This window comes from Protopterus annectens, chromosome 14.part0, assembly GCF_019279795.1.
Source record: "Protopterus annectens isolate FY-2018-M chromosome 14.part0, PAN1.0, whole genome shotgun sequence".
Classification (NCBI taxonomy): domain Eukaryota; kingdom Metazoa; phylum Chordata; order Ceratodontiformes; family Protopteridae; genus Protopterus; species Protopterus annectens.
The window spans coordinates 889,662,874-889,689,350 of record NC_056748.1 but is presented as its reverse complement, the minus strand read 5'-3'; the positions used below and the strand labels follow the sequence as shown (position 1 = coordinate 889,689,350).

General features: G+C 44.3%; 1 protein-coding gene across 4 annotated transcripts in view; it reads left to right on the top strand.

Annotated features, from left to right (window-relative positions):
* The window catches only part of LOC122789323 (collagen alpha-1(XII) chain-like), a 1,412,827-nt gene that overhangs the window by 1,071,437 nt on the left and 314,913 nt on the right, over positions 1-26,477 (top strand). For all 4 annotated transcript variants that reach the window (XM_044056685.1, XM_044056683.1, XM_044056682.1 and 1 more), the window contains one exon: positions 77-355. In XM_044056685.1, the coding sequence (XP_043912620.1) occupies positions 77-355 (279 nt within the window). The remainder of the gene's footprint in view (positions 1-76; positions 356-26,477) is intronic.

Sequence of the window (26,477 nt, the reverse complement as noted above, 5' to 3'; positions counted from 1 at the left end):
AACTGCCATTAAATCCATGGAGCTAGCATTTCTGATTATTTAAAAGTTGCTGATTCCAGCTTTTTTTTCTCTCTAGAGGTGATTGTTCCTAAAAGCCTTAGTGCTTACAATATTACATCATCAGGCTTCCGATTACAGTGGTCACCACTTTTTTCTACTTACCCTGGGTCTTATGTACTTGAAATCTACTCTGCTACAGATCCCCAGAAGAAGTATACCCAGAATTTATCAGGAGATCAGACTTCCCTTGAAGTGAGCAATCTCTATCCTGGGTCATCCTATGAAGTAACACTCATCCCACAATCAAATGTAGTATTTATAGCACCACAGAAAATAACTGTGACTACTTTGAAAGGTAAGACACTACTATTTAAACATTTTCAAAGTGAATACATTCAGTATTTTTGATGTTTATCATTGCATTTAGCACTTCCCAGGTGGTAAGTCTGTGCAGATTCTGTTAAGTTTTATAGGAAACAGAAAGATGGAAGGCAAAAGTCATGTATGAAGAATTTCAGGGTATTTTACAGAGTTGTATTTTATCCACTGCTTCGGTTAAGGAAGGGAACAGTCACCAGCAGACATAAGAATCTATGTGTGCATTAGTAGTTTTCAGATATGTGACATAATAAAGATGGGACCATGGTGGCAGCTGATCCAATAACATAACAATTTTGCTGACATCCAGTTGATGAAATATTGTGCTGCAACCCAAGATACAGGTGCTGTGTAATGGCCTATTACAGTGTTCAGTGCTTCTTTAAAGAATGTTCAAATAGAGGGGATAGTGTTCATGGAGATTCTAATTCTAGAAATGGACCCTGTCCTTGGGTGGAGAATGTTTTCATTTTTTCATAGTGGAGACATTTGCATGTTCCAGTGATGTTTAGGACTGTCTTGTCCAGAGTTCATCTAATTCACCCAGTGAAGAGACTTAAGTGAAGGTAAGCCTCCAGACTTAAAATGGTCCACTTTATCATCAATAGTGCTAAATCATACCGAAGGTTATGATAAAATTTCATTACGGTCAAAAGCAGAAGACTATAGCAAAATGAAATCACTCGATGCCTTGGCTGTCCTTGCCACTGGTTTTAGAACCCCAGTTTTACAAAAACTTTTTTCTGAAACCAAAGCTTTAGATGCAACTTTTAGAAAGGTGGCTGTAACACATAGTTAATTCACAGTCTTTAGAACTAATGCTTCCAAATGATTACAATAAACAAAAATTTCACAGCAATCTTCCACAAGTCAAGATTAAGACAGTGGGCTGGATTCACGATGACTTGCATGGAGTCTAAGAGTAGAGTAAGACTCCATGCAGCCATCATGTCCGACGAGCGATCCAGGAACAGCCTGCAGGGGTGTGTAAGAGAGCTCCTAAAATGGCTCTTACACGGACAGAGCTCGGATATGCAAATTACCTCAATTGCAGCCGAAAGGCATGCAAATGAGGTAGATTTGCGATTCAGGAAACCCGAACCTGTCCAAGTAAGAGCAGTGTTATTTGCAGAAATTTACTCAGTTGACAGCTGAGTACCATTCTGCAAATAGCAAAACAGAGCCGTGACAGCTCCAAATAAAGGTTGCATCCAGTATAGGAAGCATGCCAATGGCCAAATATGTGGCCATTGGCAATGTTTCCCGATGCAATATGAAAAAAAAAAATTATTTTTTTTCTCTAATTTCCGATGTTTAACCGTAGCACAGTGCCGCGCAAATGGGCTGTGCTCTAAAAACCAGAAAAATAAAACTTAAAACCCACAAATGTGGATTTTATGGGAATTTTCAATGTACAATGCAAGGCAATGGCAGGCTGAAGACAACATGGCTACCGAGTAGAGGTTGCTAAAGGGGAACCCAGTCTAAGAGATGTAACCAAGCATTAGTAAGCAATCCTATGCAAATGAGGGTAAGGATAGTGAATCCCAAGCCTACATAGCAAATGAGCACAGTCAGTGGAGTGTAAGACTAGGATAAGGGGAGTAACAGAGTAGGACATAGGTGACATCATGAGGGGGGGTATGTACGAAAGAAGATAAGCTCATGGAGCTGAGTGGCATGTGTTAGCTGTCAGTTGCTCATCACTGGAAGAGGTGTGTCACCAGGTATCCTAGCTAAAGTCAAGAAATAGAATGTGCACACTGCGGATATCACCAAAGTTTCTTGTAAAAATGCTTGCAATGTGTATGCATGCGTGTGCATGCCTGTATATCCGAGTAAGACTGTGTGCACGTGTATAAGGAGGAGTTAGCATGTGTAATGTTGTCTAAGTCTGTGTAAGCGCATTTGCACTTGTGTGCGCACGTTTAAGCAGGAATTAGCAAGTGTTAGGCCGTGTAAGCCTGTGTGCATGCGTTTAAGCAGGAATTAGCTAGTGTAACTCCATCTAAGCCTGTGTGCGTGCGTGTTAGCGCGTGTGCATGCGTTTGCACTAGTGTGAGCGGCACTGCCCCCCTGAGGAAATAGAAAGGGAAAAGGAAGCACAACAAACAGTAGGAAGTTAACCAGGGAGAATCAGCAGAGCTAGCAGGTGGAAATAATCAGAATCAGGCAATTACACAGGCAGTAAACCAGCCCAGCCCAGCCCAGCACTTAAAACTCTGCAAATAACTTTTCACCATGTATTCCTCAGAGACACTGCAGCACTGCAGTAAGCTAAGAGAAGTGAATACTGAAAAGGCTTAACTGAGACAAAGAAATGTTAGGGGCTGCCATTGCTGTCATAAACCGACATATGCAACATGCTGAGGGTGGTGACAATGGGAATGTTGCCAACCAACCCCAGTGAGGAGATGGAGAAGAGTGTACAGGCCCAGGGTAACCTACCAGGGGCTACATGAGCTGGAGATAGTGGAGCGCTATAGAGTGGACACAACTATGTAGTGGCAAAGATGTTTAGCACTGCTTTATATTGCTTAACACAGGTCAATCATGCCTCAGGTGGTGCTGCAGGGCTGCCTATGTCAGATGCACATAGTACACTCCCTATACATGTTTGACAACAGGTAGTGTCAAGTTAGATATCCCTTTTACTGTATGTGCGAGTCAGGGAGAGGTATCATTTCCATAGTTCCTACTGAGGCAGTGTATGTGCTATGTGTTGCCTCTTTGCCAAGGCCACAGCATACTGGGCATGCCTCCTTCTGCCTACTGGTGCAGCTGAGGTTGTTCCTCCTCCGAGTCACCCTCCACCTGTGATGGCCTTGGCAATGGTGGGGGACTGTTTGGCCCGGGCCTATGCTGATCCTGCTGCAGCTGTTTTCGCAGGATCATATTATGTAGCATAGCACATACCATGACAATTTGGGTACATGTAGTTGGTGAGTACTGCAAGGCTCCACCAGAGGTGTCCAGGCACCGGAACCATGACTTGAGCAGCCCAAACACACGCTCGATTACATTTCGTGTTTGTGCATGTGCCTCATTATGGCATTCCTGTTCTGGTTTGTGTGCATTTCTGATGGGTATCATCAGCCACACAAGGCAGGATTGTTGCTTAGTTGACCTTAAGCAGTCTGGTCTGGCCAGTATGAAAATTTAAAGCAGTGACAGGCCTCAAACCCAGGATACTGTGCACTATAGTCACAGTTCCAAACCACCAAACCAAGACAGTATTTCACTGGTCAGCTTGTATGAAGACATGCTGATACGTGTATGCAAAGTGTGTCATGGAAACCCCGCAGTCACAGCATAATACATGTCAACTTATGACACAAAGGTGAGCCCTGCAGTATAAATATAACTTGATGTCAAACACACATAGTACACATGTTAATATTGGGCATATTCATACATGGTAACAAATGTACTGGCCTCCAGACAGCAACATACTGAAAGGTCACACTGGGCATGCTCACACACTTAAAGGAATGAAACAGATGTCAGGCAACAAAACAGTGAATGTGCAAACTGGGCATGCTCACACACTTAGGCCTTGTCTGAGTGCAGCAGTGGGCCAGACATATCTGGCAGTTCACCTGTTAACCCACAAACCTCTCCCTAGCCAACAATCCTGTCTTGTGTACACAGTTATAAGACAACAGACACATATATAACATCTGGGAATCCTGTCATAATCAAATATGTACAACAGATAAATATGTTTTACATAGAAAGTGGGAAAGCAAAGAGGATAACAAATCTGCAGTCAGTATCATCAATAAACAATGTGCACTCCAAACATTATCATAGGTACATAGGTTCATAGGTTGATACTAGGTATCAGTGCTAGGGCATTCAGAAGCCTAGCCAGGGTGTGTATGGCTGTCACCACCCTGTGCCTTTGAATAATAAGTCACACAAGATAGCCATAGTATGGTTAGTGTACTGTGCCTCTGTCTAGCAGGGACCCAGAAGAGATCCCAGAGGTAAATGTATGATCACCCATCCACTTGTCAGTATTTCCCTTGAAGAGGGTCAGTGAGGGGCTCTGCCTAATTTGGACTGGGATGTCGTCTCAGAGTGAGGGGAGCTTCTGGGATATGAATCTGTCCCTCCAGCATGTCCTATTAATTCTGTGCTGAGGTAGAAGTCCTGGAGTGTGTAACTCTAAGGGATTCTGATATCCTGAGGTGAAGCATGTCCAACAAGTCTGGGCTGGACATGGCTGCATACAGCAGCCACAGATTGCATCTGGGTAAGCGTTAAGCAACCGAGTACAGCTGGTGTTTCTGTAGCTGAACTTTGTAGGGCATCTGTATGAGTCTCTTGTTCCACTTCGTGAGGTACCTTAGGGGTCATGACAGTTGCTGCAGGTGTCGGGTAAGGTACATCCCAAATGAGACAGTATACTCAAGTATGGGTGTGATGAGTACAGGTGCACAATGACTTCTCTGGATTTAGATGTGTAACCTTTTGGGATAAGGTGGGCTATATAGAAGGTCTACCTAACCATTTTGCCAATGTGATATTCAAAGGAGAGATGAGTATCTACTGTGGACCCCAAATCCATATGTACACCTTCTCTATGTAATGGATTACCACCTATGTGTTAATCTGTGTGCACTTTGTCATTCACAAAGGGGATGTGTATGCATTGTATGGCAGTTAGTTGTAGGCTATGGCTCTGGCACTACTTATCCATCTCTGGGAGACCCTGTCAGAGGATGCATGTGTCAGCTGGAGAGTCGATTATGGCACCCGGTCTGCAGTCATATGTGAATCTGGTCAGCCATACTCCCCCCATGTTAGCCTGTACCTCGCAGGAATATATACTGAACAAGACAGGTCTCAGAACTGAGCCTTGTGGGATGCCACATGTAACTGGTGTAGAGTCTGACATGGCACCTGCATGTCTGAACATGTGGGTGCTATCCCTGATCCAGTTTGCAATCCAACTTGGGACATATGTGTTGATATGTAAGCTGGTGAGTGTATCTAAAATGCCCGAGTGTGGTATTGTGCCAAAGGGGTCTGTGAGGTCCAGGTAGGCTGTGTGGACTACCTTCCCTATGTCTGTGGCCCTGGCAACTGATTCAAAGAAGTCGGCAGGCGCAAGAGGCAAGATCTGCCCTTAACAAAGGTGAATTGGGTAGGATCCAGTGTCTGGAGGTTGTCAACATCTGTAAATCTGTCCCAGGATGATACTCTCTATAGCTTTGCAGACCAGGCTAGTCAGGCTTATAGGCTGATAGTGTCCAGGGTCCCTTGTGGAACCACCGTGGTGGAGCAGGACCACTGTTGCTGTATGCCATTCCTTGGGTACATATTCTGTAGTAAGTCTGATATTGAACAGTGATGTTATGTGAGTGTTATGTTCTTCATGAAGCATGTGTAGGATGCAGCCTGGGACACTGTCTTGACCCATTGATGCTGTGTTATTGCTTTGGAGAGGGCAGCTCTCACATGTTCATCTGTGATGTCAGGGAGGCTACACTCTGTTGTCAGGGACATGTGTGTGTGGGGGATAGGGGTTAGGAATATGCACTCAACCTGTCTGCCAGGATTTTGGCAATGTGTGTGGGTTAAGTGTCCTTCGTTGTCATTATGCAGTAACTCAGAGCATATCTGGGAGTTGCCACCCAGGTTCCTGACATAACAAAAGAAGGGCTTGTGATTGCCTTTAGTGTCATGTGCAATCGTAGTGTCGAAGCTGGTCTTACATGATGTTATGACTGATTGTAGCTTCTTGCTAGTACTGATCAGAGATGCCTCCCCTTTGTGGGAGACTGCTCTATCATGTAGTAGCCTCCTCCTTTTGTTGCATAGCTTATTTATGGCCGGCATACACCAGACAGGTCACCTGCCTTTAGAGGAGTGAGTCTTGGAGTCATGTGGGATAGCATGATCCATGCATTCCTATAGGTGTCCATACAATGGGTTTCTAAAGGATACTGTGATATGAGTCATAGTTCCCAGTGGCCTGGGTGTTTTGAAGAAAAACACCTCTGTTCTGAGAAGTATGACATTTGCTTTTGAGAAGTACCTCACCGAGATTACCTTGGCTGGGTGTGGGGACAGGATATGGATGTCTGGTGACATAAATGTATGGTGTGACCTTAACAATGAGGGGTATACCTCTGGTGTGGAACATAGAGTCCCCATGTTGGTGATGACCAGGTCCAATATGTATACCCCTCATGTGGGGGTGTTGACCACTTGTTCCATAGCATTTTATTTGATATATACAAGGAACCATTGTGCGAGGGTCTTGGGGCTTGAGTAGTATTCCCAGTAAATGTTTGGCTACTACACGTCATCCAATATAATGTTGTTTGTACACACCTACATATTCTACAGTGTTCTGTTCTCATGAAAGCCGAGTGTGTTCCCTGGGTTTGGGAGTGTGATCTGTAGCAGGCTACTACCTGAAAGGCGGTTTAGGCCACTGTTATTTACACATGGATGGTCCCCAATGATTTGTGCAGTGCTACTATCCTGGAGGTCAGTGTATCTCTGGCGTATATGGATACTCCCCCCCTATGTGGTGTGGCCTGGTTATTGTGTCAGAAAACCATGGTATGATGTGTAACCTGGCAGTGCTGGGGTGCTGTCAGGAGCCTCAAACCAGGTGACTGTTACTGCACAGATATTTATATTCCCCATACTGAAGAGAGCCTTGAGTGTGTGCAGTTTGAGGTGTACACCTCTGGCATTGAGCAGCATTACCCTTCGTTAATTTCACCTGGTATTGTCTATGGAGTGGAATTTGTCATGTGAGCCCTGACTAAAAGAGACACTATTGGTGTGCCACGTGCCTTAGCCAGTATTCGAAAGGCCAGGGGTGTCAGGTGCAAGGCATCCCTAGTGAAGCAATGTGGCATGATGAGCATGCCATCCCAGGCTGACAGACACTGGATCCCCTGTGAATGACACACATACGTTAGCCGACTGTTAAAATTTATCATGTTGTCTTTATACTGTGGCATCATTCTTGGTGAGGGTAAGATGCTACACAAGGACAGGGTCATACTGGCTTGGCCTACATGATCATAGAGCTCCTGTATGTCTCATTTCATGTAGTCCAGGGAGGAATGTCTCAGGACAGTCACACCAGCATGGACAATAATGGAGTCATATCTGTACTTGCTTTGGAGTGACCTGAGTGCATGTGTTATGTGGTGCATCCTGGCACCCGATAGACAGCTTACAGTGACCTTCACCTTGGTCAGCCTAGTGTGTGGGACATCAATGTGTTTGACAATACAGTCACCTATCACAGGTGTATTAGGTGTGTTGTTTAGCCTTAAGGGCATTGGCTGTGTGGCACAGTGGCATTGTGTACTTTGTGATATGTGGGTATACTGGTGGGGAAGCAGGTGTCTGGGTGTCTGCTGAGGGGGTCTTTGCTGCTTAGGCAGAGGTTTATTTAGAGCCTCCGAGTATGTGACTGTGTGTTTATGTGTTTGGTCTGCAGTTGCTATAGGTCTATGTGACACTGGAGTCGTAGTGTGTGTGGTTACCTTCTCCTCCTGATAGACTGTGCCAGTCATGGGTCTAGAGAGCTCAGCCTCCAGTTTGTCCATAGAGTTACATCTCTCACAAATATCTGGGTATGTTTGGAGGAGGGGAGGGTTGTCTGTGTACATAAGGCAGTTGCAACATTTACTGACAATCCCAATATTCACCAGCTGGACTGGAGACTACACACAAAGCCGACCCTCGGACATGTCATGATACTATGATGAAATACTCATTTGACTGAACAAAAAGGATCAGTAGGGTGTTAATTGTGTAAAAGTGTATAACATGGGTTTAGTGCCTATGTTCCTTGGTGTTTGGTAAGATTATTTGTGAAGGAGTCCAGACAGAACTATGGCACTTCCTTCAGCTATGTCATACATAGCAATGTACACTCATATATGTCCTGAGTCAGGGCCAACTGTAAATGACTGACAATGCCAACATCCCCTAGTTACACAAGGCCATACAAACATAGCCACCTCCCACTGTCAAAAGGCCCTATCATCATACCAGGGGATATCACATGTAGATTGGATATACAGGTACTCCCAAAGCTGAACACATGACATTGAGTGGATTACAATGTATCCCATATGTGTCATACGTGAACTGCAGAACAAACAGACCCTGCACCTGAACAGTATGATGAGCCTTACCCTCTCTACAGGATATGAAACTGTTGAACTGGTTACAGCAACATATGGCACACCCCACAAGTGTTGGTGCACAACAGACAATGGAAACTATAGTGTTATATGCCTATGACATCTGATCTGCAAGGCCATGGGGTCCTACATGATGGAAGTCATAAACAATATCCAATATCCCAGACACATGTCATATTTACATAGTCAACACTCTGTGCATAGATATGTATTGTCATATGATGGATTGGCAACTGGTCCAGATATAGATCACACAAGCCAAGTATTGTGGTGTCCTGTTCAAGCTGTTAACACCTGCTGTCCCCCATGGTGCAGTCCTGGGATTGCATACAACAAAGTGCACACAGTACCAGGTAGCGTCTGATGATGTCAGCATCTGACAAATGTAGCAGTGGAAATAAAAAATCCCAATAAAGCATATAGTGCGCTGTGTTAATGTATCATAACTTAGTTAGGTAGGGGTTTGAATCTTGCAGTTGCTGAGTGTGTGGGGGGGAATGTGTGATTTCCTTATAGAGAAGTGCCCTTTTTGGTGAGTCAGCCTGACAAGTGTTATATTCCCCTTTGGCAAATCTGATGATGTCAGCATCCTACAAATATAGCAGTGGAAACAGCAAACCTCAGTAGCACATATAGCGTGTTGTGTTAATGCGTACGGCACTAATATTAGAACATAGTTAGATAGGGGTTTGAATCCTGCAGTTGCTGTGTGTGTGGGAGGGAATGTGTGCTTCTGTGTGACTTCCTTAGAAAGAAGTGCCCTTTTTGGTGAGTAGGAAAATGCCTGACAAGTGTTATATTCCCCTTTGGCAAGTCAGATGATGTCAGCATCCTACAAATATAGTAGTGGAAATGAAAAATCTCAGTAAAGCATATAGCGTGGCATGTTAATGTGTATTTCACTAGTATCATAACATAGGTAGGGGTTTGAATCCTGCAATTGCTGAGTGTGTCTGTGGAAAAATGTGTGATTTCCTTAGAGAGAAGTGCCCTAAATGCCTGACAAGTGTTACATTCCCCTTTGGCAAGTCAGATGATGTCAGCATCCTACAAATATAGCAGTGGAAATGAAAAATCTCAGTAAAGCATGTAGCGCATCATGTTAATGTGTACTTCACTAATATCATCACATAGTTAGGTAGGGGTTTGAATCCTGTACTTGCTGAGTGTGTGTGTGTGTGTGGGGTGGGATGTGTGATTTCCTTAGAGAAAAGTGCCCTTTTTGGTGAGTAGGAAAGCGCCTGACAAGTGTTATATTCCCCTTTGGCAAGTCAGATGATGTCAGCATCCTACAAATATAGCAGTGGAAATGAAAGACCTCAGTAAATCATATAGCGTGTCATGTTAATGCATACTTCACTAGTATCATTACATAGTTAGGTAGGGTTTTGAATCCTGCAATTGCTGAGTGTGTTTCTGTGTGATTTCCTTAGAGAAAAGTGCCCTTTTTGGTGAGTAGGAAAACGCCTGACAAGTGTTATATTCCCCTTTGGCAAGTCTGAAGATGTCATCATCCTACAAATGTAGCAGTGGAAATGAAAAATCCCAATAAAGCATCTAGCACATCGTATTAATGCGTACTTTACTAGTATCATGACATAGTTAGGTAGGGGTTTGAATCCTGCAATTGTTGTATGTGGGGGGGTGTCTGTCTGACTTCCTTTGAGGGGAATGTCCTTTTTGGAGACTAGGGAAATACCTACAATGAGGTATATTGCTCTTTGCCAAATGTGATGATGTCAGCATCCTACAAATATAGTGGTGGAACTGCAAATTCAAGTAAAGCATATAGTGCCTTGTGTTAATGCAGATGTCACTAGTGTAATAACATAGCTAGGTAGTGGTTTGAATCCTGCAATTGCTGAGTGTGTGTGTGAAACACTGTTGGTCAATGTAATCTGTGTTTCTCTTTTACTACGGTATGACATATCAGGGAACAAACAGTATGTGCATTGCACACATCAGGTACATATATGTACATGTGACCTCAAGTAGTACATAGGTGTGTAGCCTGCATACTACATGAATACATTTCTTACCTGTGATAGAATGTGCAGCTGCTTCTCAGATCATAGGTCACAGAGGTATGTATGTGACAAGGCCGGCCACTGTAGTGATCTGTGGCCATATTCAACTGTGTCACACACACACCCATGACGGTTTGTATAGACTACTGTGAGCGAGGGTACATGCCTGGGGTATATGTCAGACATGTTCATACACAACAAGGTCTGGCAATATTGGGCAGTCATTATAGGTGTACAACAGACTTGTGGATATGCATACAGGCCCCTTATTGCTTATGTGATACATGAAGGAATTTCAGAATACCTTTGGATATGTGGATACCAAAGGACAGAAGACATACACTTGGCTGTACGTACACATTGCTACCCAACATACATGTCGGGGGCTACCACCTATGTGGTACTGTCATAGGTTCATAGGTTCATAGGTAGGTACTAGGCTATCGGCCCTAGGGCCCATACAAGCCTAGCCAAAAATATACCCTGTCTTTCGCCACACAAGAAATTTATTTTCCTGCACCCGTCGAGCAGAGCCACAGAAGTGATTACCAGGGTGAATTGACCACTTCCCATCCAATCATCAAGATATGTCTTGAAGAGTGCTAATGAGGTGCTCGGTTTGACATAGGTAGTCTGTTCCAGAGTATGGGAAGTCTCTGGGACAGGAATCTATCCCTCCAGCATTCCTGTTTATTGTGGTGACAAGGTTTATGACCCTAGAGTGTGTAGCTCAAAGGGATTGGGATTTCTTTAACTGGAGCATGTCCAACAGATCTGGGTTTGACATAGCTTTGTATGTTAGGCAGAGATCGGCCCTGAGTAGGCGATATGCGATGGAGTAAAGCTGTAGTTATTTGAGACAGTCTGTGTAGGGAATCTGTTAGAGGCCAGTAATCCTCTATGTGAGGTACTTGTGTGGTCTTACCAGTTGTTGTAGATGTCTTGTGAGGTACATAACAAAAGGGCCATTGTACTCTGTAATGTGTCTAATGAGCGATGAGTAGAGTGGAACAATGACCTTTTTATTTCAGAGTGAGAATCCTTTTGTGATGAGATGACCCATGTAGATGGATTTCTTGACCGCTGTGGCGATGTGATTATCAAAGGGTAGACTACTGTCCACCTGTGTCCCAGGGTCTGTTAACACATGTTCGGCATTAAGTAGACTACCAGCTGTGTGGTAGGTCTTGGGTACAGAGTTTTTACCAAAGGGGATGACAATACACTGTTTGGCATTGAGCTTCAGGACATGGCTTTGACACCAGGTATTTGTCTCGGGGAGGCCCTTTTGTAGTTTGTCCACATCATTTGGAGTTGTGATTATGGCTCCTAGTTCGCAGTCATCTGCAAACATTGTTAGCCAAAGACCTTCTGTGTTAGCCTGCACTTCAGAGAAGTAGATACCAAACAGGTGAGGACCCAGGACTGAACCCTGTGGTACTCCACTTGTCAGTGGTCTGATGTCGGATTTGGAATCCGCTACATCCACAGTGTGGGTGCTGTCTGTGAGCCAGTTGGCAACCCATCTTGTGACATATGGGTTTATACCTAGTTTAATGACCTTACCTAGAATTCCAGAGTGGGGGATGGTGTCAAAAGCCTTGGCGAGATCTAGATAAGCTGTGTGAACCATGTTACCCTCATGTATGGCTTTGGTGACTGGTTCAAAGACGTCAGTCAGGTGTAGAAGGCATGATCTGCCTTTTACAAATCCATACTGGTTAGGGTCCCGAGTTTGGAGATTACCAATGTCTTTGTTTCTGAGGTCCACGATGATATGTTCCATGGCCTTGCAGACCAGGCTCGTCAGGCTAATGGGCCAGTAGTTCCTGGGGTCCTTTGTGGCTCCAGCTTTGTGGAGTGGGATAACCATCGCACTGCACTATTCAGTGGGTACAAAGCCTGAGGTGAGGCTATGATTGAACATGGTACTTAGGTAGGGTGCCGGTTCATTCTGTAGTTCATGTAGAATGCAGCCTGGAATACTGACAAGTCCCATGGATGTTGTGTTCTCGGCTTTGGAGAGTGTGTGTTTCATGTGTGCAGCTGTGATTATGGTAACCTTGCATACATCCGGTATACAGATGTGCCCTCTAGGGGGTGAGAGGGGGATAAAGTTAGCACTGAACCTATCTGCTCCGATGTTGGGAATATCAGTTGGTTCTGTATATTTAGTGCCATTGTGCTGTAACTCAGAGCAGATCTGAGTGTTCCCATTTGGATTTATGACATAGCTATAAAATGCTTTGTGGTTGTCATCAGAGTCAGTGGCAATTTAGTTTCCGTAACTACCTTTGGAGGATTTTATGAGGGATCTCAGCTTCATACTGAGGTTCACCAGGGAGTTCCACCAGTCATGGGTTCTACTCTTTTTTGCAACAGTTTCTTTCATCCGTTGTAGAGTTTGTTTATAGCAGAGGACCACCAGATTGTCTACCCTTTTCTTGGAGGATAACATCTTGGTTCTACTAGGGATAGCATGCTCCATGCACTCATGTAAGTGCTTATAATGTGCATATGTGTAGGAATCAGCAGTCACTAGCCTGGAGGTGTGGATATCCTTAATGAATATGGACACGCTGCCGCCTTTAGTGCTTCGTTCAGGGCTATGTGGCTGAAAGGTGTGGTATGAATTGTGAACTGGTACTGCAGGGGTGCTCTCAGGAGCTTTGAACCAGGTCCCTGTCACTGCACAGATGACAACGTTATTGTAATCCTAAGGGTGACAAGTGCAGGCCATCTCTGGCAAAGTATTGTGGTCTGTCGATCATGTCGTCCCAGGCAGACAGATACTGAATCCCCTTAGAATTACACCAGAAGCATAGCCAATTGTTGAAGGCAATCATTTTGTCCTTGTACTGTGGTATCATTCTGGGTGATGGCAGGATGATACTCAAGGATAGAGTCATACCTGGCTGGGATACAATATTGGAGAGCTCCTCCATGTCTCTTTTCATGTAGTCCATGGAGGTACGTCTCAGGTAATTCAAACCAACATGGACAATGACAGTGTCATATTTGTACTTATTGTGGAGCGACCTGAGTGCATGTGTTATGTGGCAGATCCTGGCACCTGACAGGCAGCTGACAGTAACTTTCTCCTTGTATAGTCTAGTGAGTGGAACATCAGTGTGCCTGACTATAGAGTCACCTATGACTAGACTGTTGGGTACGTTGTTATGCCTTATGGGCTGTGTTTGGGTGGCACACTGAGTTAGTGGTCTATGTGTCATTTGGGTTGTGTTGGGGGGTGGAGTTTGCTTACGTTTATGCTTCGGATGTGTCTGATGCTTGGGCAGGTTTCTATTGAGAGGCTCCATGAATGTAGGTGTGTGTTTTGTGTTTCTATGTGTGTGTTTTGGTGGTGTAGGTTTTGAGGGACTATGTGATGAGTGTGGTGTGGTGCAAGTGTTTACCATCAACTCTTGACTGTCTAGTCCAGTCATGGATGAAGAGACCATTGCTTCCAGTCTGGATATATCAGTGCATCTCTCACAGGTTGTAGTGTTGGGTGGTAGGAGGAGAGGGTTGTCTGTGTACATGAGGCAATTGCTGCATTACCTCAAGATGCTCAGATTCTGTCAGGATACTATGTATAGTAAATGTGGATGACAATGCTATAGTAGGCTTACAGCTCTGCAGCATGTGTTGGACAACAGGCATCTGTCCGTATGATACCCTTGTGTAGGATATGTGTCCCATCTGGAGAATGCATTGTATGCCACTGCATGCATTTCCAGATGTGGATGGACATATCCCTAGTGTGTTTGCATGCACCTAAGGGGCTATATGCCAAACATGTGTGGGCCCAGGAACGGGTGGCAGTCAATACCGCTGGTTACTGTTATAGTATAGTACCGGAAGGATACAACTGTCACTGAGTTCACTACATGTGTGTGTCACTTGTCTGTACATCATCTGATAATTGTTTATAGTCAGGCTGACGAGGTTGTGTATGCTACCAGAATGCTAAACAGTGACAGTAACAGTATCACCCACAGCAGAGTGCCAAACTATGTCACACACATGTGTACCCATGTTAGAACATATCTGTAGTAGTATGCATACTGGCCACCAAGAGATACTCGGAGATGTTAACTCTGTGTAATACAGGGTATGTCACACATCCCATGTGTCCAGTATGCATGTACATGCAGACAGTGCACCCCTACCATGTTCACAGATGTACACCTGCAAATCTGTACTGCACACATCACACACGTACTGTCCACTCACTAACACATGCTGCCAACACTACACACTGCATCCATGTGGCACATGGGCAAACAAGACATACTCAGACATAACACAGGTGTACAGAATATGACATTGACAATCATAGCTTTGATGCACCATGCCTGCTCAGATATACCTACAAGGATATCATTACACTTTCCTGTCGACAATCTGATAACATTGCTACACTGCTACAAAATCACCCTGTGCATCAGCACCATGTTAGCCTGTTCCTGCATCAGTGTTATAGGTGACAGGAGGTGGCACAGGTCTCATCATATGCACAGGGTGTGTTGCCGGTTTGCCAGAGTCCGACATTGACCTATCCAATCAACATGTGTGTGTGTGTGTGTGTGTGTGTGTGTGTGTGTGTGTGTGTGTGTGTGTGTGTGTGTGTGTGTTTGGGACAACAGTGCAGCATGGGCCAATGCTGATGTGATGTGTGCATGTCTGTGTGAGCCCTAGTTGTTTGGTTTATGTTTGTGTGTCTGCATGCACACAGCTCCACCATGTGGCGGCCATATACAGGAGGTTGTGGGACAGCCACAGACTGTACCTGCCAGGCTGTACAGATCATTGTCTCTGGGTACGGACACAAAACCTGTGCCTGGCAGGATTGCTACGGACAGTATCGGGTAACAAGCCTGACTGGGTACTATCATCAGAGGCAGAGGTATGTCGACTGGAGCTACGTCCCTACTGGGACTGCCAAGAGCCATGTGCACATGTCCTACTAGGACAGTCGTTGGACAGGCCAGCCCCAGCATTGCTGGGGCTGGTACTGGCACTATGGAAGTGATCTGTGTGTCATCCGTGACGACTGTCAGCTGCTGATGTTGCTGGCATACGTCCACGTCGACGTCTCAGCCATCCTACACAGTCCTGGCTCATGGAAAACACATTTTGGATGGCATCTAATGTCTCCCTCCAATGTCTATCAATGACCTTGGTGTAATTACGTATGGCATCGGCAAGGACACGGATACTGTCATTGATAGCGGTGTTATGGGCCCTCTGCGCCCTTTGTCCCTGTCTGGTGTACCGTTCCATACGTGCCTGTACCTGCATTACAGACCGGAACATAGCTGAGGTTGTAAGACCTGTAGGGGCACGTCTGCCAGGGGCAATATGACCAGCGGTGCTCCCATGAGAACCCCTGGACGTCTGCCTATGTGGTACCACTCCACGGATCTGGGTATGGCTGCTGTGAGGGGATGCATGTGCCATGGATACCACACTCTCCTGGTCAATGCCAACTGTATGCTGTCCCTTGGCTATGGCCATTGGTGATGAGGGATATATTGGCAGTATGAGTGTGCGCATAGATGGGGTTGAAAGATGTGTACTGCCGATTGGTGGACCAACGACAGACCTTGTCAAACCTGCCTGTGCCACAATACATGTCTCATCATCTCCACTAATTGTGGCAGTGACTTCAGGTTCCCTGCTGCATTCAGCCAACCCAACCTCTGCACCTGTGAGAGTAAGACAGGAAACACACTTTACAATCTGTACATGATGTTATCACACATGCACACATGCACCCATGCACACATGAACACATGCACACATGCACACATGAACACATGAACACATGCACACATGAACACAGGAACACATGCACACATGCACACATGAACACATGCACACAGGAACACATGCACACTCCTCACTACAGCATATACACACACACAACAGCAATCCAAAACATACTCAATAGTGGTTGAAGGTGGGTGACAGTATCACAAGGCAAACAGTCACGTCACACGTGTCAGCATGCAGAATAAGTGTTGATCAAGTCCATGCAGTGTTAGTGTAGACAGCCATAGTTAATGACAGTGTACATGGCTGTGGTGCATGTGTGTACATGTTCAGTGATTGCCTACACCCTGAAACACAACGTGTACAACGACACAACATTTCTGTGCAAGTATTATAAGCTCTGCAATGTCCTGTGCACCATCACTCACAGGTATACATACCATGGCTGCATGTGTTATCTGTGTGTCACATGGATTTCCATGTCTGATTACAGTGTCTGTGTCTGTAGCAGATAATTGTGGACACAGGTGTAGCACATGCGTGCTATGTACACACACGGGATGAGTGGTGCATGTATACATGATGGAATACCAATCCTGGACATGGCCATTGTACAGTGGTTATGGTGAGTGTGGGTCATATTCCAGATATGCCAGTGCCAGCCATGACATTGCATGGTACATGACTGCAACATTAAACATCACAGATACCCAATGTGTGTCATGTGACCTATATACCCAATAGCATTCCAGGACAAATATGTGTCACTTTGTACAGAATGCGACTGCTATGCATATTGTGTATAGTTGCATATGTTTGCACACACACAACATGCTATGCATAATGTGTATAGGTGCATATGTGTGCACACACACAACATGGAGGTGCAAAGCAATGACAGCTATGTGTAGTACTGTGGTCACTGTAACTGTATGGGGTGTAGTACCGTTAGCCATCATCATCATGCATCATGTGGTCACTCAAGGCCACTAAAGTGTGCTAGACCACTGCCTAGCATGCTGTACCTGAACCGTAGTGCCGTGGCTAAGTGCACAATTACACAGCCACGTTGCACAACAGTGTGTGAGGTGCCCAATAGGGAGCATTGCCTAACATGACTGTGTTATGTGTTGAAGAGTGTTGCACAGCCCCATGCTAGGCCCCTACCCCTCAGGTATATTATGTGTGGTGTGTGGATGACATGTGGGATACTGAAGTGTGACCTGGCAGCAGGTGTCCGGTTACACTATGTGTAGCATGTTGAGGTGTACTGCGTATGACAAACGTGTTATGTTGTGTACATGTGTGTCAACTATGCCTATCCGATGTGCAGTACAGTGTTGCCACATTTGTGTCTGATGCTCTGTGCATTGCATGTGATTGAGGCAGCTACTGACTTTACTGAGATGTTTAACGTCTCACAGCAAACATGCACAGCATGCATTATGCGTAGGTGTGTTATGTGTACATGGCTTACACCTCATCTATGACATGCACATTTCAATACCAATTTTAAAGTGTTAACGCACTCACTAGCATGTATCGCCTGCTCTGCTGTCACACCAGAGGGACCTACAAGAATATGACACAGTTTTTCAGTGGCCACAACTGTGGCATTGCTACTGTGAGTGTGCTAAACTACAGTAGAACAACAGGCATAGGTGTACAGATACTATTCAAAATATCAGTATTGCACACAATAGGCAGAACAACTGCTAAACACAGTACACATCTCACATATGCATAATCTAACAATTACAGGTAACAGTAGTCTACAGCTAGGGCATGTTACCTGCACACTCCATGTCACCATGCTGGGTGGCTCCGGCCTCCATGATGACACATGTGTGATGTTGTTGCTGCTGTAGGCCAGGAGCCACCGCACTTAGGAGCAGTTCCTACACTCTGGTGAGGGGGGAATGTATGGCCACCCCACCACCCGTGGCAAGCTGTTGTATATGTATATCAGATGCACGCCGCCGGACATGTCTAATTAAATCACTGCAGTGATGGTGCACCTGCTCATATGTCCGGTTATGCATGCCTATGTCATTTACCCGACGAACAAGATCTTGCCACAGTGCAGTACACTCATGATGGTGCTGGCTGGCCCTGGAAAACAGCAGGGTATAGTGCTGAACCAGGCTGTGGTGCATTTCCTGTTCCTCTGTGGCTGTGTAGGAGGGATTCCTTTGATGAGCCATAAGCCTGGAAGACAAGTAAACGATATGTGTGAGCAAGTCATGTGGCACACAACATTATACAGTACAGATATCAGTTAACTGCCATATATAGCATCTGTTCATCTGTCAGAGGATACACACATTCAAAACCACATATCAGTGCTCAGCCACAATTGGCTGACAGTGCCTGCCACACTCCATATAACAAACCAGTATACACCAGTACTCGGCACACTGTTTGGGATCCAATGCACAACCAAGCCACAGGGGTGCATATCAAGCTAATGCATGAAGAAATATGTCATCCATTGCAATGAATGTAAAGAACAGTTACAGTATTACCAGTAACCCACCCTAGTCGTTGATGCCATACCCCTACCTAACATATGTGCACAGTTTTAATATAGCTGGCATACTGCTGTAACAGAGTATACATGCTGCTAGGTACACACGCAAACCCTGTAACACACATGTGATTGTGGACATGGTACAGGCATCATTACACACACATCAGACATTCATACAACACACAAATGTATGCTGACACAGATGAGCATTTCCTGTGTACCTTACAGTACTGTGTGCCCATACTTACAGATACCTATGCCTGAGGTATGTAATCTGTGCAGACTACAGGAAACACACAAGACAGTGTTACCAGGGAATGTGTTTAGGCCTACAGCTTCAGGTAGTACAACAGTTCAAATGTCAGCTGGATTCACCAGCAGTACCACTTACTGAGCATACATGTATTGCTTCAGCCTATGATGGGACACCACAGTCGTACACAAGGAACTACGTCACAACATATGCCATCCTACTATGTCTGCATCCCAATAACTGACACATCTTTCCCTGGCCTCACACCTAGGACACAAATGGCCATGACAGAAACAACCTCACACTGAGCTATCACACCATTACAGACCTTGCACACATTCACTGTCACACTCATTCCACCTCACATAGCAGGTATTGCACTGAGTACATGTGTGTGTGCATTGTGTCATAGGTAGGTAATACACTATTGGCCCTAGGGCCTACAGCAGCCTAGCCATATGCTACCCTGGCCTTTGACACACATATGATTTGATTTCACTTGCTCCTGTCAACCGGATACTCAGAGGTGATTCCCAGGGCATGTTACCTATCCCCCAGACAGTCATCAGGGGTATGTATGACATCTGCTACTGAGGAGCCTTGTTTGTTAATGCTGGGTGGTTTACTCCAGAGTATGGCATATTTGCCAATAGGAGCCTATCCCTCCAGCATGTGCTGTTTAGTGAGGTGGTGGGGATTAGGGACCTAGGCCGTGTAGCCCGGTGGGATTGTGAGGTGTTGACATGGTGGTTGTCTGACTGCTATGGGTGTGACATACCTCTGTATGTTCGGCAGAGGTAACCTCTGGGTGGCCGGTATGCAATGCACTGTAGCTGTGGTTATGTGAGTCAGTCTGCATAGGGTATGTGTTTGAGGACAGTATTACTCTTTGTGAGGTATGTCTGTGGCCTTTCCACTTTCTGTAGTTATCATGTGAGGTACATACCACATGGGGCATTGTGATGAGTAGAGGAGAACACTGACCTATATTTCCGTACGTGACACAACGTTTGTGATGACGCGTACCACGTAGACAGATTGCAAGACTAGTGTGGCACTGTGAATATCAACGGGGAGGCTACTGTCCACCTGTGTCCCATGTTCCCTTCTGACACCTTCAGTGTTAGGCAGGCAACCACCTATCTGGTAGTTAGTGGGTAAAGTGTTTCGGAATGGGGTATGGCACTGCAGTATCAACGCTGGTGTTCAGTCCATGCCTTGGTCACCAGGCACCTGTTGCAATACATCTGACCCCGTGTCTCCCTCTCTCACTATATATACATATATATATATATATATATATATATATATATATATATATATATATATATATATATGAATATACATATATATATATATATATATATATATATATATATATATATATATATATATATATATATATATATATATTCATATATATCCATATATACTGTATATATCTATATATCTATATATATATATATATATATATATATATATATATATATTTATATATGTATATATCTATATATCTACATATCTATATATGTATATATATCTATATATGTATATATATATATATATATATATATATATATATACATCTATATATATATATATATATTTACACATACTTGTAAACATCCATTGCTGTACCTATACATGCACATATATGCACATATACTGCCCACCGTTCATGGTGGGAATATCAATTATGAAACAGTTGTGAAACATACAATTATATAATAATATTGCACAGTGTTGTGCAGAATGCATTTCGCTGTCCTCAGACCGTATAGCTGTAGCAGGCCTCACTGGCTGTAATTCAGTCCCACAGCTTTTAACCACCACATGACATATACCTGCACTGCTTGCTGTTTTCAATGCCACACACTACAACCTACATAGATATGTGCACATAGCAACCTTCAACTACATATATATGTCCAGCCTTCACTAACTGTTGCAGTATGTCCCTTGCCCTATGCACATCTGCATATACATATAGATACGGGCTGCTACCACATATGGAGGGTTCACAGTATGTAGAGTACCCTTCAGACACATCATTTGGATGCCAGCAAATACATATCTGTTACATAAAATACCTTTGTATTTCTCACCTCTGTCTGTTGTACCTGTTGACGTTTTTTTTTTTTTTTTGGTGTCTCCAACTGCCACTGTTTGTTTGTCTGTCTGTCTCTGTCTGTCTGTCTGTCTCTCTCTCTCGCGCTCTCTCTCTCTCCAGTTGCTGCAATGATATTACTGCATGTGTGGACAGCAAGTACAGGCTGATTTTGTAGGTATCTGCACATGTGCATGTGATGGCTTCTGCACCAATTGGTGCCCACCATTTAGTAACTGCATGCAGCCTGCTGTGTGGTAATTGCAGTTCTCACTGTGATTTCAGGACACTGCTATAAAATGATAGGTTAGGTAGGCATAGGCCTTTCAGTTTTGCAAGGTGGGGACCATGCTTGTTTGCTGTGGACACTGTTGTGTCAGTCAGAAGGTTGGTATATGTCTCATATCTGAAGCTGGGTTGTAGCCAGTGAAATGCATGTTGTACTGGAACCTGACTGTTGCTTCTTCCAGTACACTCTTCTCAGTGTGTAAGTTTACTCACACCTCCTAATGCTAACACTGGATACATGAGAGTATGTACTTTCTTTTGGAATTAGGGAATTAACTGGCATACAACAGTAGTTATTGCAATGTATTCCTATGGCTTTCCTATTTTCCCTTTACATTCACTCCTTGTAATGCATGTTATATTTCTTTATTGCAATGTATTTCTATGACTTTCCTATTTTCCCTTTACATTCACTCCTTGTAATGCATGTTATATTTCTTTATTGCAATGTATTCCTATGGCTTTCCTATTTTCCCTTTACATTCACTCCTTATAATGCATGTTATATTTCTTTATTGCAGTGTATCCCTATGGCTTTCCTATTTTCCCTTTACATTCACTCCTTGTAATGCATGTTATATTTCTTTATTGCAATGTATTCCTATGGCTTTCCTATTTTTCCTTTACATTCACTCCTTGTAATGCATGCTATATTTCTTTATTGCAATGTATTCCTATGGCTTTCCTATTTTCCCTTTACATGCACTCCTTGTAATTCATGTTATATTTCTTTCAGCACCAAATTATTGTATGTCTGCTGTGGCTTAGTGGTATGTCATGCAGACTGGGGAGTCCAAGGTGAGGGGTTTGAGACTGACAAGGGCATTTTACTTTGCTGCTGAGCAGTACAAGGGCCTTGTCATACAGAGTGACTAAGGCACTTTTAAGCAGTTGTAAGTGGGTTTGCATGATGCTTAGCTTATTGTATTTTAGCAATATTAAGCTAAGCTTGGCTTAGCTTATCATATCTTAGCAATGCTAAGCTAAGCTCACACATGTGCACACTGGTGCAAACACGCTTACTACTGTTTACAAGTGTTCACTCCCGCTAACCCTGCGCTCATTTCTTTGACAGAAAAGTAAATGGGGAGATAGGAATGTGGTGATAAAGGGTGCACAAAGAGGGGAAGACAGTAGGGAAACCAGCTTGGGATGTACATGATGGGTGTGGAGAAGGTCCATAGCAGTCCATTTCTTTACCAGCAACAGCTGTGCATATGCAATACACTAGGTGGGATATTTGAAACCTTCCACCCATGAGAGAGGGGTGAGGACAGCTAAGTATGTTGTACTACCAATTATGAATATCAGGCACATGCACTGTTTGTGAACTGCTATACTGTCATTAGTACGTTACTCACTTCTGAACAGTTTGTGGTTTGCTTGTGTTGACATTAGCACAGTCTGCTCAGGACAACTGGACATATTTCTGCACTGTGTATGCCTACCTACACCCTTGGTTGTGCCTGACTACATGGGTATATAGTACCTTTGGGTAGGGGTGCAGAACTGCAGAGTGCATTATTTATTATTGTGTGATGTTTATCTTGCTGAACATGCAGAGTTGCTGTATACCTATAGGTCTATAAAGGCTAGTAATCTGTCTGAGTAGCTCCCACCTGTGGACATATCCAGATGGTAGACAGAGGTTAGCCTAGTATTCATTGACTGTGCACCACACCAGTCTTTTCAGCACCTGAACAATGGCATTATCACAGGTGGTTGCTAGCAGTACATGGCTACATCCTTTGATATTTCTGTGTTGTACTCCTACATAAGGGCATGCCTGTGTGTTTCTGACACTTCCAGGCCTCAGGTACTCTCAGGTATATATTTGAACAGCCTCAGGGAAAGGTACATGTCAGTGGGATACACCTGTGATATGTTTGCAAATCAGGGACATCCCTGTAAATCAGTCTCATTTGGGAGGTGTGGCCTCTGACCTATTCAGATATGCCAGTGTTTATCCTACTCTGATACTGTGTGGGGTTTGTAAGGTGCTACTGTAACATTATTCCCTACTAGCATGGCTGATTTTCTTTTCACAGTCATGTCATGCAATTCCACAACACCTGCTGATTAAGGCCCACAGAACAAGCTTTGTGTTATGCCATTCCTATTTCCCCTTTACATTCATTCATGGTAATGCATGATATATTGCTTTCAGCACTAAGTCATTGCATATCTGCTGTGGTGTAGTGGTACTTCATGCAGACTGGTGAGTCCAAGGTTCTGGGTTCGAGACTGGCAAGGTTTTTCATTTTGCTGCTGAGCAGTACAAGGGCCTTGTCATACAGAGTGACTAAGGCACTTTTAAGCAGTTGTAAGCGGGTTTGCGTGATGCTTAGTGATGCTTAGCTAAGCGCACACAAGCTCACACTCGCACACACCCATTAACTACTGCTTAAAAGTGCTTACTCCCGCTAACCCCCGTGCTAATTTCTTTTAAAGACAAGAAAATGGGGAGATAGGAAAGTGGTGAAAAAAGGGGCACAAAGAGGGAAAGACAGTAGGGAAACCAGCTCGGGATGTGCAGGATGGGTGTAGGGAAGGTTCATAGCTGCCCATTTCTTTACCAGCAACAGCTGTGCATATATTTGAAATTTGGTGTGAAGTTTGAAACCTTCCACCCCTGAGAGAGGGGTGAGGACAACAAAATATGTTGTACTGCCAATTAGAATTATCAGTTTACATGTCCAGTGGACATGTGTGAGAATTGGGCAGCTATGTATGGGGCGTAATTTTTTTGTGGGTACAGATTGCCCTTTTTTTATTTTTTTTCAGGTGAGAGTGGAATGTGAGGTAGAGGAAGTAGGTATATTTGGGGAGGTAGGTTGGAGAGGTAAACAGACAAGACAAACAAGACGCATACAGGGGCGGAGTTTGACACATTGGGTGGGTGAACACAACTGACGGGGAAGGATGTTTGGAAATCACAAGCCCATGAGCCCACAGATGGTAACAGTGGAACTGAGATCCCCACCCATGGGCAGTCACCACTGCACCTTCACAGCCCCGAGGTTGGCTGTGCTGAGGGCTGTGTAGGACTGGCAGGCTCACCCGAGAGATGCACCACTCTCGCCTTGAGCTGGCATAGGGGATCAGCAACTGAATGCTGGATCTCCCTACACACCACAGCCCGGACCCTAGCAAGGGTGACAGGTGGCCCTCCTCTGCCCACGCTTGCACGGGGGGGTGAGCCCCATCCCCTGCAACGCTTCCACCTGAAGGTGGCACAGGACCAATGGAGGAGGGGAGCCCGGGCTGGGCACCAGAGTCGCTGGTGCCAGGTGCACTCGCCAACTGAGGAGGGAAAGGTGGGTTCGCTGGGACCGGCCTTCCCATATGTTCTGTGATTAGGTGTGTTTCATTACAACATAAACAACAGCATTCTAGATTAGTTGTAACAGCATGCAGTAATATTCCTATTAACCCAACACACCAAGGTTCCAACAGTTGAACAGTAAGCATAACACATGCATATATTGAACGACAGTGGATATTCCAACAGCATGCAGGGATGTTTGGTAGCAACAGGCCACCATGAACATGGTGTTTGAACAGGGCACATGCATCAACATGAATGCAAATATTTATAAAACAATAGGACATATGTCCCAACAAATATTTAAGATTACACATACCCATTGAGGTGTGGAATTGCATGGTTTATGCACATACGGTAGGGTGTAGAAAAAACCTTGGTTAACATCTTATAATGACCTTTTAGTCTACACTACATTCCCAGTGACTGCAAGTGTATATCCCCTACCTGTATTATTACACTTGCCACCATACATTAGGTTGTGTCATGGGTTTGGCTAGATAAATATATGCTTGACCTATATCTGACATACTAACTGTCCAGGATGCAGATGTTACTGCTACGTATTTCTTGTTTGCATTTATATTTCTTTATCTACATATCTGGGATGTTTTCACATGACATTTTCACTTCGATTTGTACAGAACACTGCATTTCTTGACACACACTCACATTTCTGGTGAATAATTACATGCTACACGTGTACCAGGTTTACTTATTCATGCCTGGACTGTATATATGTTTCATAGCTACTAGCACTACCATCACCCACTTTATATGGGACTGCATAACTCTGGGTTGCCAGCACATTTTCAAACAGTACTGTTTGTATAATGCAAGGGTACAACAACATTTTAGACTCTGTGACACAGACACACTCTGGGTTTTAGACCTTTATTAATGACATTGCACACTTTTCCACAGGCTCACTCCTTTATTTGTTTTAACGGTGTTTATGACAGACATGTTCAAGACATATTATACCTTTATTAATAGGATAGAACAATCTTTTTTCAGGCTCACTCACTTATGTTATATGACAGTGCCTGCAGAGATATTATTCCAGACATATGTTACCTTTCTTAATGGGTTACTGCACTCTTTTTCTGCCTCTCTGACATTTTTATATGACAGTACATGCAGAGGACTTATTCAGGCACTTCTATGGCTGTTTTATTGGACTACAACACTTCCTTTCATGCTCTCTCCCATATTTTATATAACAATACATGCAGAATAATCACTAACCTGCCTGGTGGCACAGCCTTAGCAACCTATCAGCATAGGCTTGCTGATTCACAGCACGGTCACCTGCAGCTGTAAAGTAAATGAAGGGATATTGAGACATACCTATCCGTTATACATATTCCATTATCAATTCTTACATACTGCATTCCATGGCTACATACTCAGTTGTGGGGCATTCTGCATCCCACGGGCCTCCTGTATCCACTGGTTCAGGCGGTCCTGCTTTCATCTCTTCAGGTCTGCGTGGTGGTGACAGACATGCTCACCAGTCCGAGGAACACTTGTGGCACTGGTGAGGTCACGAGCTAACTGGGTCCAAGCCTCTGCCTTGTACTCCATCCTTTGGAACTGGCC